Source organism: Myotis brandtii, unplaced genomic scaffold (genome assembly GCF_000412655.1).
Source record: "Myotis brandtii unplaced genomic scaffold, ASM41265v1 scaffold687, whole genome shotgun sequence".
Taxonomy (NCBI): domain Eukaryota; kingdom Metazoa; phylum Chordata; class Mammalia; order Chiroptera; family Vespertilionidae; genus Myotis; species Myotis brandtii.
Genome location: NW_005370687.1, coordinates 1,431,379 through 1,442,462, shown reverse-complemented (window position 1 = coordinate 1,442,462; position 11,084 = coordinate 1,431,379). Strand labels below are relative to the sequence as shown.

The window sequence follows — 11,084 nt, the reverse complement described above, 5'->3', positions numbered from 1 at the left end:
GGCCTCCCCCTTAGCATAGCTTTGTGAGTAGCACCTCGTGTCAGAGGGTCAGGCGAGGAGGGAGCGCTGAGGTGAGATGAAAGAGCTCAGGCGGTGGGATGATGGGCCCGCCTGGGTCAGCCGGAGAGTCAGATTCCAGGTGCTGGTGCCAGCCAGGCCAGCTTCCGGTGCCTACGGCACGGACAGCACGGGGGCCGAGGGAAACCTTCCAGGATGGAAGTTCTCTCCTCAAAGGATTCCTGGCGCCATAGTGGGCAAGTGGAAGCAGGTCTGGTTGCAGGTAGAATCATGAGGCAAGTGAGGATTTCTCAGGTGCTCCGTCCCCCTGGCTTCCCCTTTAATTACCAGTGGCCTGGACCCTGCCCCTTCCCAGAGGTCACTGCCTACATGCCCTTTCGCACCCCCTCCCCCCAAGCCTGCTCCTAACTCACGCCAGGCGGAATATTTCTAGTCAAGTGAAGTGTGCCACCCAGTCCAAGGGTTCTAGTTTGTTTTTAAATCAAAGAGGAGTGTTTCAGATGATGGAGTTCTAGCTGTCATTGTGGATTAAGCATTTCTGAGGGAAGTGGGTTTTCTTCTGAATTCCTGGGATCACAGTCGGGCCACTCTGAAACCAGAGGGGTGGGGGGGGCACCTGCTTCGGGAGGAGTCACTGCCTCTCTTTGGGAGGGAAGGGGGGTTTGCCTTTGGGGGCCACGTCAAGGTGCCCTTGGGAGGCGCCGGCAGGGGGTCTCATGCGCACCCTCTGCCCCTGCCAGATGTGGATGAGTGTGTGGAGGGGACCGACAGCTGCCACATTGATGCTCTCTGCCAGAACACCCCCCGGTCATACAAGTGCATCTGCAAGTCTGGCTACACAGGCGACGGTAAACACTGCAAAGGTGAGGCTGGGAGGGCACCTGCAGAGGGGAAAGCGGTGCTGCCCTGCCCAGGGGCTGCACTGCATGACACTAAGGCCTGCAGTCGCACTGGCATGGGGAGGGGGCTGATGGAGGCGGGGAGGGGAGGAGCCATTTCTTCCCAGAGAGAGCGCCATTTTCTAATTTGCACAAAGGCTCCATCTAGGCTAGTTCACAGCCAGACAAGCCGGGCTGTGTAGGGGTCAGAATCATGGGACTAAGGCCCGAGGGTCCCTGACATTGGAACCTCCGTCTTCAGACCCTTACACCACAAAGCACGAGGACGGACGGGATGCATACTCGAAACAGGCACCGCCCCTCGTCCTGAGGGCCGGCAGAGGGGGCAGCCCTGCTCTGTCCGTGTGTGACCCTCAGTGCTGACGAGGCTGCAGGGACAGGTGCACTCGTCATTCCTGGTGACAGTATGATTTGAAACGTGATTTTGTCATCCCTAGAGGAATCCCAAAGGCATTTATACCCTTTGACCTAGGAATTTTACTCTTAGGAACTTCTTCAAAGGAAATTCAGAGAAATAACATACAAGAGAAGATATTCTTTGATGCTTTATTTATGATAGTGAAGTAAATGGAAGGACTCTTAACAAGAGAGAAAAAGCAAATTAGGATATAGCGACACAATGGACTATCCTGCAACCATGTACATTGGTAATTAGAAAGGCTGGGTGGAAATATGAGAAAATGTTTGACTTTAGATGAAAATAGCAAAATGCAAAATGGTTTGTAGGCTATGAAAGTAACTATGTAAGCGCACACACACACAGAGATACACACGTGCACACACGCACACAGACAAGGTGGTTTATTTTTTTAAAAACCACCACAGGGCTGAGCCCAGGGCTGGAGAGTGGGGGGCACGCAGGTGGGTCCAGCTGCCCAGCTCCTCTTTGCCCGCAGATGTGGATGAGTGCGAGCGAGAGGATAACGCGGGCTGTGTGCACGACTGTGTCAACATCCCTGGCAATTACCGATGCACCTGCTACGACGGATTCCACCTGGCACACGACGGACACAACTGTCTGGGTGAGCGAGGGAGGGGGTGTGTGGGGGGGGGTCTGGTGGGGAAGGCGGCGTTTCCAGCATTTCCCATTTCCCAGACCAGGCGAGGAAAGTGACCCAAACAGCTGCAAAATAGAGAACAAGGTCCGCCTCCCCTTTGAGACTGGCACTGGGGGTGAACCAGTCCTGAGCTGGGTGAGCACAGCAGAGGAGAGGGCAGGGCCAGTGACGACAGTAGTGGGCGTAGCCCGTGAGGGCGTGTGGGAGGTGATTTGGCTGCAGACAGACCCTGGCCCTGCTGCTCACCAGGGATGTGGCCTTGGGCAGATTCACAGTCTCTGGGCACCTCAGCTTGCTCAAAGGGCTTCCGGCGAGACCCCATGAGAGAACATGTGTAAGGAGCCCTGGACAGTCCTTGGCACAGGGTGGGTGCTCCATACACAGGACGTTGTCGACGCTGCTGCTGCTGCGGCTCCCCTGCGCCCTGGGGAGCCTCTGTCGCGAAGGGCTGGTCTTCTCCCAGCGCTCTCTGCACTCTCCAGGCGTCCTCTCCTCACCTCTGAGGCCTGTCTGACCTGACCGCCTTTGTCCCAGGAGCTGGATCAGAAAGAGGAGAATCTCCAAGTAACTAAACTCAACTTCGGTTTCTATCACTTACCAGGACCATGTCAGACTCCTCCCCAAGTAGACAAACTGAATCCCACAGCATCTGAGATACGAACCCAGGGTCCTTCCCCAAGTTCTTTCTCTCTGGTGCCATCACAGACACAGGGGACTGGAGGAATAGACCAGGAGAGGAAGAGAAGCAGCAGGAAGGATGCCCAGAAAAGCAGGAATTATTTGAGGAATGATCTGAGGTCCCCTTGGCCTAGGAGAGCCTCCTGACCACCGAGCTGCCTTCAAACCCAGTCACATTCCAAACCCAGGGGAGCCAGGCTTCTAGGCTTCCACTCCCAGCCAGGCCTCGAAGCCCCGGTTCCTGCTGGGCCCTCCCCGAAGCCCTGGCCACCTCTTACCACTGTGGTTACCAGAGAACGGCCTCCCTTGTCTGCCCAGTCACCTGTGAGCCCCCCCACTCCGTTCCCCCGGGAACTCCTTGGGAAAGGGGAGCTGCGACGCTGGGACCAGGACAGGGACTTGCCTACAGGACTGTGAACATCAGCGTCTGGGTTCTTTGGTTGCCTTTGACCTCTCTAGGCCCCGATTCTATCGTCTTGTTTCCTTATAAAATCAACCAGAAGATAAGGGAATGAGTAGGTAGGGAAGGGGCCAGGGAGAGCAACGGTCTAACACTAACTCTAGGGTTGGGGCTCAAAGTCTCAATCTTACCTTTGCCTTTTAGGGGAACCCTGAGTACGTCATCCAGGCCCTGGGTGACCTCAGTTTCCCCACTGAGAATGGGAGGAAAGAACTTGGCCAGAGTAGCAAAGGTCGGAATAGAAGGGAACAAAGAAGCAGCGGTCGCCAACCTTTCGGACCTCACAGACCACCAGTGGTCCGGGGACCACCGGTTGGCGACCACTGCAAAGAAGGATGGAATGTAGGATGGGGCAAGGGCAGGAAGACGGGTGGGAGAAGTCACAGTGTAGTGACAGAGGGGCAGGGACAGGGACAAGGCAGAGGAAAGTACCCCTCCTTGGCTTTCCTAACAAGTGCATCTCCGGCAGGAGCCCGCTGCGTCCGGGCCCGTGGCCCTTGGCCAGAGGGGAGAGGACAGGGTTTTGAGGCTCAGCAGAGAGGATGGGGAGGGGGACAGACGAAGCCCTCAGGAGCCCAGGTCCCAGCTGCTACATTTGGGAACCAATCTCCCTCATGCCTCCTGGGCCCAGGAAAACTGGACTTGGGAGGGCAAGTAGGGAGCATAGAGACAGAGTCGAGGCCTTGAAGTGGGGGGACCTGGGATGAGCTTGGCGCTCAGACCTGGGGGTGGTGATTTGTGGTGGTGATTAGGGTGTGGCCTGGCAGCTCCTGCTGCCCCCGCCCCTCGCTGCCAAGCTCCAGACTTTGTTTTGTTAAACCAAAATAGGAGAAAGGCTAGGGAATATGGCAGCAAGCCCAGGCCTGGGGGGAGGGGAGAAGGACCGGGGCGTGGCCTGTCCACAGATATGGTCCCTGCTCCGCAAGGAGTTGAGGCCACTGCCTTCCCCACCCCGCCTCACCCACCTCAGCACCATGGCCATAGCTCTCTCTGCACATGGAGCCATTTCCCAGGTTCTCTGGTTCCCTGGCTCTTACCACCACCAGCTGCCCCCAGTTCCTCGCTCCATCCAACCTCCATTCTTACCTTCATCTCTGTTCCTCTTCTCTGCCTTCTTTCCTGATCTCTTCTGCCCTCAGACTCCGTTCCAAGAGGTTCTCCACCTAAGTGAGCCATGTTCACAGGTCCCCTCCCCACGTGCTCGCTCCCCCGCTCTGCCCTCTTAGGTGGCCTCTGCGGGAGTTGGAGCAGGAGCTGAGCAGTGAGAACGGCCTGGCCTGAGGCCGGGTGTTGGACTGGGGAGGAGGGGAGGTGTGTGTGCTGGTCTCTTAAGACTGCGCCCACCACCCGGTGGCCGCACCCACCGCTCACCAACCGCTGTCCCGCACAGATGTGGACGAGTGTGCTGAGGGCAACGGGGGCTGTCAGCAGAGCTGCGTCAACATGATGGGCAGCTACGAGTGCCACTGCCGGGAGGGCTTCTTCCTCAGCGACAACCAGCACACCTGCATCCAGCGGCCCGAAGGTCAGCCCTTGGCCGGGGAGGGCCCTGCTCCCGGCGCTCCCCTCCTCTGCTTGGGAGCGTTCCCCAACATCCCCTAGGTCTCCCCCTCCGTCTCAACGCCACTAGCTCCTTCTCCGTCCCTCAACCGAACCACATCCTGAGGGTTCTGCAGGTAGACACCGTCTTAAAGCAAAATCAGGGGGAATTCCTTTGGAGTTGGGGCCAGTGTGGGGCATTCTCTGTGTCCAGAACTGAGTATATCTTGCTCCTAATCAATTAACGGTAGATGGCTGAGCTCTAAGCTGCTGTTACGAGAGGGCCTCACCGATGCCGCATTCCTTGGGAGGGTCAGGCAGGATTAGTGGGTATGTGTTGTCTGTTTCTGAGACTCCCTCCCCGCTAGACTGTGACATTTCTGAGGGCAGGGACTGTGTCTAAATCATCTTTGTATCCCCAGAACCCAATAAACTGCCCTGCATGTAGTGGGAGCTTAGATATTTGTCCGTTAGATATAGAATCATGTAGGAGTTATCCAGTTACTCCCACCCACATTGATACTTATCTGCTTCCCAGTTTGACTGTAAGCTGTTTGAGGACATACAATATATATGTCCTATATTTTATCTTATATACGGGTCCTTCCTAAATCCACCCAGTACCTGGCACAGGTGGGAAGGAGAGGTGACCGTGCAGGCTTTCTGGAGGTTGGGTGTCAGTGCCTGTACGTCAATCAGAATGGCTCTGAGCTCTGCAGGCAGAGCAGGGGGCCTGTGAGGGCGAGTCCGTCTCCTCTCCCTCTTGCAGTCTCGGTGGGACTCTCCCAGTTTCCTGGGCCCCAGTTATTCCTTCTAGTTCCTCATCCCCTCGGCGTCCGGAAGTACAGAGCATTCACCCTGCTGCTCTTCCGTTTTAGAAGGAATGAACTGCATGAACAAGAACCACGGCTGTGCTCACATTTGCCGGGAGACACCCAAAGGGGGTATTGCCTGTGAATGCCGGCCTGGCTTCGAGCTCACCAAGAACCAACGGGACTGTAAATGTGAGACCCCTGGGTTGGCAGCGGGAGAAGGGAGACAATGAGGTGGGGGTGGGGCCTCAGCAGCAGGAGTGGGGGGGAAGGGAGCATGGGGGAGGCTACGCGACCAGAAGGCCAGGGACTGAGTTCTGGAGACCGTGGTGCCCAGGGAGAAGCAAGCTGACAGGCCTCCTGCCCTCTCTGCACAGTGACGTGCAACTATGGTAACGGTGGCTGTCAGCACACATGCGACGACACAGAGCAGGGGCCCCGGTGCGGCTGCCATGTCAAGTTCGTGCTCCATACCGACGGGAAGACGTGCATCGGTGGGTGAGGCCGGGGGGAGAACGCAGTCCACCTGTGATGGGGGAGGGGAGGGGTCCTTGGGAACCAGGGGAGCGGGGAGCACGTGGAGCCCATGTGCTGGGCGCCGGACGACTGGTGAGTTGAAGACCGGACGATGCCAGGTCGAGACAGGGACAGCTCTGAGAGACAGGTCTCACCCCACCCTCTCCTCCTCCCCACCCGTTGGTTCCACTCACCCCCGCCGGGAGCCTCACCACCCTCTTCATCCAGGATAACGTGTTGCCAACCTGGGAATTGTCAGCAGGGGCACCTGCTGGTCAGGGTTGTGGCTGAGAGAGGAGGAGAGGCGGTGCAGGATTAGCCTGACCAGAGGCACTGCTGACCCGTGTCAGACAGGAGCTGTCCCAGCCACTGTCCCCACTGGAGCTGAGGGGGACAGAGTGCTCTTTCCAAACACCCAGCTCGGCATTGACAGTGGGGTTTCCTGACTCCAGAATCTTTCCTCTGTAGCCTTCTCCCCTCCGCTCCCCGACTTCCTTCTCTCTCCACCACATTCCAGTGGGACTCCCTCTAGGCTCCCTCTGGCCTAGCCTTCCATCCTCTTGCCCTGCTTTGGGGCCTTCTGAACACCTGGATCCCTCTTCCTGAATTCCTAGGCCTCACTTCACGCATCCTCAGGTACCACGGATGAGTCTAACTCCGAACACCCTAGTCTTTAGGTCTTTCGTGAAGGCCAGATACTGTGTGCTCTCGGGGTGCTGAGAGGTGATGGAGGAGTGGGAGTGAAAGGAAGGAGCGGGCCAGGCAGGGGCGCGTTGGCCTCGGGCACAGTGTTCCTGGGTAGGGTTCACCTCGCGGGCAACAACGTGCTGGGGACGGGAAGTGTGCGTGCAGCCCCTCTGTCCATCAGGCATGACAGTCAGCTAAGGACCAGGCTGTCCCCCATCTCACCGCCTTCCCCCAGCACAGGAACGGGAGCAGACGGTGCTGTGAAAGGTCTCCCGCAGCACCTGCTCCGAGACTGGCACCCAGGGCTCTAAAGTCCTCTAAGTAAATCTCACCTGCTCCGTGTTCCCTCGGAACTAACTCTTCAAAGACCCTGGAACCTTTGAGGTCTTCCTGCTGCCTTCTCTAGGCTGATCGTTCCAGCTCCTTTCATTTCTCCCTCATAAATCTAATTCTGCTTTCCAAACCCCTCCCCCGACTCTCCCCACTCCTCCCCCTCCCGCCCCAGTCTCGCAGGAGAAACTGCATGCAGTCCCCAGGGAAAGCTGCATGCCTCAGGACGGAGCGCGGCCCAGCGATGTGAGGGGTGGGTCCCTCGGCTGCTTTTGGAAATACCCTGTTAAGCTTGAGCTCTTCCCTAATGCAAGACCCATTCTGCCTTCTAGGCCACGGCCAAGTGAGGCAGAAGAGAGCACACGAGGCTGTTCTAGGGCCCACAGCCACCTTCTTTCCACGACCCTCACCCTCGCCTCCAGTAGAACGTACTGACCCTGCCCTGACCTCATTCCCTCCCAGCCCCGGCAGGCGGGAGCTTCACTGTTTGAGGCGTCAGGACACTCACATTTGCTGGGCAGACGGAGGGCAGTGTAGTTGAGCGGGGAGGGTGGGCACCCTTTGGGGTCTGGCAGCTTGTAAGACTTGAGTTTGGATTCCCAGCTCTGCCCTGGACATGTTGTGTGTCCTGGGCCCATGACTGCCCCGCTCTGAGGCTTTCCCATCAGTCCTTTGGTGGGAGCCCAGCTTCCTGGAGGACACCAGGCAGGACCAGGCTGGGGAGTGAAGTTTTGGAGTCTCAGGCTCATCATATGGGACAGTGGTTGGGCCTGCAGCGGGGAGGAGGGTGGGGAGGGGCGGGGCTCGGTGGGCCACAGTGGCTCCTGCCCAGCATCTAAACAGCTTTTTTACAATGTCAAACAGGGGGAAGGCGGCTAGAGCAGCACATCCCCCCCCAGGCCGTTTCTAATGGTAAATATGTCTGCTCTCCCCGCTTGCTCTCACTGGCTTGCTAGGGGAAAGGCTAACCGCTGGGGCTCCCACTAACCGCATGCCCTCTGGCCCGGCCTGGCTGGCTCCCCTGCCAGCAGCGCCCACCGAGTGTCTCCTGAGTCCCCAAGAGCTGGCCCAGGAGCCTTCATGCTGGTTTTGTCTTGGATCCTATCCCTCTCCTTTTCTCCTGCCCCCTCCTTCCACCTTCTCCCTCACCCACCTTCTAACACCTCACCTTTGCTCAGCCATCGGCCCCCTCCCTTTCTCTGCCTTCTACGCAGCTGAAGACCCAGCAGCCCCATCTTAGCCATCGTGTCCACTGTGCCACCCTCCTCGGGGCTTCGTGCCACAGTAGCGACAGTCCCAGCATCGCGCGTCGCCCGCTCCCTCCATATGGTGCAGATCATGGCCTTGGCGTTCAGACAGACCTGACTCTGGGTTCTGGCTCTGCCGCCTTCTAGCTCTGCCGAGTCTGCCTTGACTCGCACAGGATCTCTGTTCCCCTCTCACTGCTCTGGGCTTGGGGCCCCCCTTCTTATGCTAAGGACATTCTTGGGGGACTGGCTGGGCTTGGAGTCTGAACTCAGGTTCCCTCCCATGACCTTGGGGAACCCCCGGAGAGACAGGCGGGAGTGCTACCTAGGAGACCCCCCTGTGGCCGCTCCCAAACCTGGGCATTGGCGGGACCAGGCATGACCAGGGCCCCGCCGGCAGCTGGCCTTCTAGTGCCCGGCCGTGCCGGTCTCCTCAGTGACAAGGGTTGGGCCGAAGTTTTAGGGGTCAACGATTCAAGGTTATAGTGCTCTCTGGTGCCTTTCTCATTTGGTTCCCGATTCTGGGAACCACTCCTCTCTTCCCTAGCAGAGGCCTTGGGATGTTGTCTCTCTGATGGGAGAATCTAGGCCCCCGGGGGATGGCCCACACCTCCTCACAGCCCCTGTGCAGGGCCTTGCATGATCTGAGCTGGGGGTTTTTTCCTGCCTCACTGACACTCCTCAGCTGTTAAACCTGTTTTTCTCCTGCTCTGAATTCAGAAAATAGGGCAAGTGACCCATCCATCCATCCCTACTCCAACCTCTCAGCGAAGGGAAGCTTAGCAGTCAGGAGGGGGCGATAGCAGAGACAGCACTGAGGCTCTGTAGCTCGCTGACCTGCCTCCCTGCGCCCCTCCTGCTCTGATCCTGCTGCTCTTGCCCCCTCTGCTCCCCTCCCCACCAGGAAAGTAGAACAACAGGACAGCCCGCTTGTCTCCATCTGCTCCTAAAAGGAGGGCTTGGGGGGAGCTGGGGGGAGCCTCGAAGGGGCTGGGAAATGACTGCCGTCTCTTCTGAGGACCAGCAGTCGGCCCTTGAACTGGAATTGTTCTTAAAGCAGCTGGGCAGGGAGGCAGGGAAAGAGGACTCGGTGGCCATCAGCCGTCTCAGGAGTCACCGGGCTCACTCTGCCCAAGATTATCCCACCACGACCCCCCACCCACCAAAGGAGGTGGTCAGTGGAAAGAGGAGGGAACTCCTGTCCGCCCCTTCTTATTCCCTGGTAGCGACTGCTCCCACCCTCCTTGCACCCGCCCTCTCTGCCTCCTCCACCCTCAGCACATTCCTGCCTGACAGCTCTGGCTTGTACCTGCCTCACTGCTGTCCACCTTGTTTCAATCAAGTAGGGGGCAGGGACGTGACTGCTTGGCTGCACTGTGAGGGGCTGGGGGCTGGGAGCCTCCGCTTACTGCTCCTTGTAAAGCACAGGGAGGCAGCCGAGGCCTCGCCTCTGCCCTCGGGCCTCTGTGGAGTTTGGGGTTCCTCCAGGCCGATAACCTGTTACCGTCCCGGCTCCCTCCTAAACAGAGACCTGTGCCGTCAACAACGGGGGCTGCGACAGTAAGTGCCACGACGCGGCGACAGGTGTCCACTGCAGCTGCCCCGTGGGCTTCATGCTGCAGCCGGACAGGAAGACCTGCAAAGGTGAGGGCTTTCAGAGGACGGGGGCGGAGGGGGAGGGCTGAGGTGGGGACTGAGAGAGGGGAGGGTACCTGTCATGGGACCAGACCTCCTGCAGCCCTGGAGGCTATCCTGATGCTAAAGAGCTGAGGTCATCGCTAAGGCTTGTCTGCTGTCCACCTTCCCCATCTCTGTTCACGGGGCACAGAGTCCAGCCAGTCCCTGAGTGCCCCCCGCCCTACACGACCTTGATTTCCCTACTTTCATTCCTGTCCCCTACAGATCCTTAACCCTCTCGGCTAATGAACATGCCACTTACATTTGTCCCTGGGTCTGAAGGATATGTGAGCCTGTGTGTGTGAAGTGTGTTCCATAACCCTCTTATCCCACATTGGCTGTCCTGGTCGGGTGGGAGCACTGATGCTGGAGCCTGGCTCCTGGGTTCAGATCCCAGCTCTGCCTCGGCTTAGCTCTGTGATCCTGGGCAAGTAACTTGGCATCTCTGCCCCTGAGTCTCACCACAGTGAGGGTGCTTGCAGAATGCTGTAAGAAGGAAAGGAGTTATAAATTACAAAGTACTTAGAACAGGCCTGACAAATGATGAACACTTTGTGCTAGCCGTGATGACGGTAGACTTTCCCACACTGTGCATCTATTTCCTCTCCTTTAATGAGCCAGGTCTACGGGAAGGTTGGGAGTGCAGGGTAGCCATGCTGAAAACAATGATTCATCAGGGCCTGTTCCCTGGTCAGTGGAGTGAGGACTGGAAGGAGGCCTGGGCTCATTCTTTGTGTCCTTTGGCCAGCAGCTGGCCGAGAGGACTGGGAGGGCTGGGGCAGCAGGTCAGCCAGCCAGAGCTGAGAGGTTTCCTGCTGGGAAGGACTGTTGACAGGTATGCTGAGAGTGAAGGGGAGGGCTGCCCCTCCCCCAAGGAGGGGTGCGTAGCCTGGGTCCTGTCTGCCACCAGCTTGGGGAACTTGACCTCAGGAAGGAAGCTGCCCCCCCCCCCCCCCCCCCCCTTCCTAGTGCTGAAAGCTGCCTCAGGCCTGAGTCTCTCCAGATCTCTCCCAGTCCAGCCCCTGCCTGGCCCTCTCCCCTCCCCCATCAGCTACCCAGCCTCACTCGCTGGCTTTTCCCCTCTGAAGAGCTGTCCCTTTGAATAGCCACGTCTCTGTGCCATCTCCTCACCCACCCTGCTGGGCTCCGGTGGCAGGAGGGGG

General features: G+C 58.3%; 1 protein-coding gene and 1 long non-coding RNA gene across 2 annotated transcripts in view; one reads left to right on the top strand and one right to left on the bottom strand.

Moving 5' to 3' along the window:
* The first annotated feature begins 812 nt into the window (after positions 1-812).
* Positions 813-11,084, top strand: part of SCUBE3 (signal peptide, CUB domain, EGF-like 3) — a 20,821-nt gene continuing 10,549 nt past the window's right edge. The window contains exons 1-7 of the mRNA XM_014529627.1: positions 813-881; positions 1,814-1,939; positions 4,504-4,638; positions 5,531-5,656; positions 5,842-5,958; positions 7,862-7,909; positions 9,772-9,888. Of these exons, the coding sequence (XP_014385113.1) occupies positions 4,557-4,638; positions 5,531-5,656; positions 5,842-5,958; positions 7,862-7,909; positions 9,772-9,888 (490 nt within the window). The 5' untranslated portion in view covers positions 813-881; positions 1,814-1,939; positions 4,504-4,556. The remainder of the gene's footprint in view (positions 882-1,813; positions 1,940-4,503; positions 4,639-5,530; positions 5,657-5,841; positions 5,959-7,861; positions 7,910-9,771; positions 9,889-11,084) is intronic.
* On the bottom strand, positions 4,549-7,733 carry LOC106723987. Its single transcript, XR_001359739.1, has 3 exons — positions 7,506-7,733; positions 5,277-5,540; positions 4,549-4,618 (listed from the first exon to the last, which is right to left on the bottom strand). It is a non-coding gene; the product is annotated as an uncharacterized LOC106723987 (long non-coding RNA).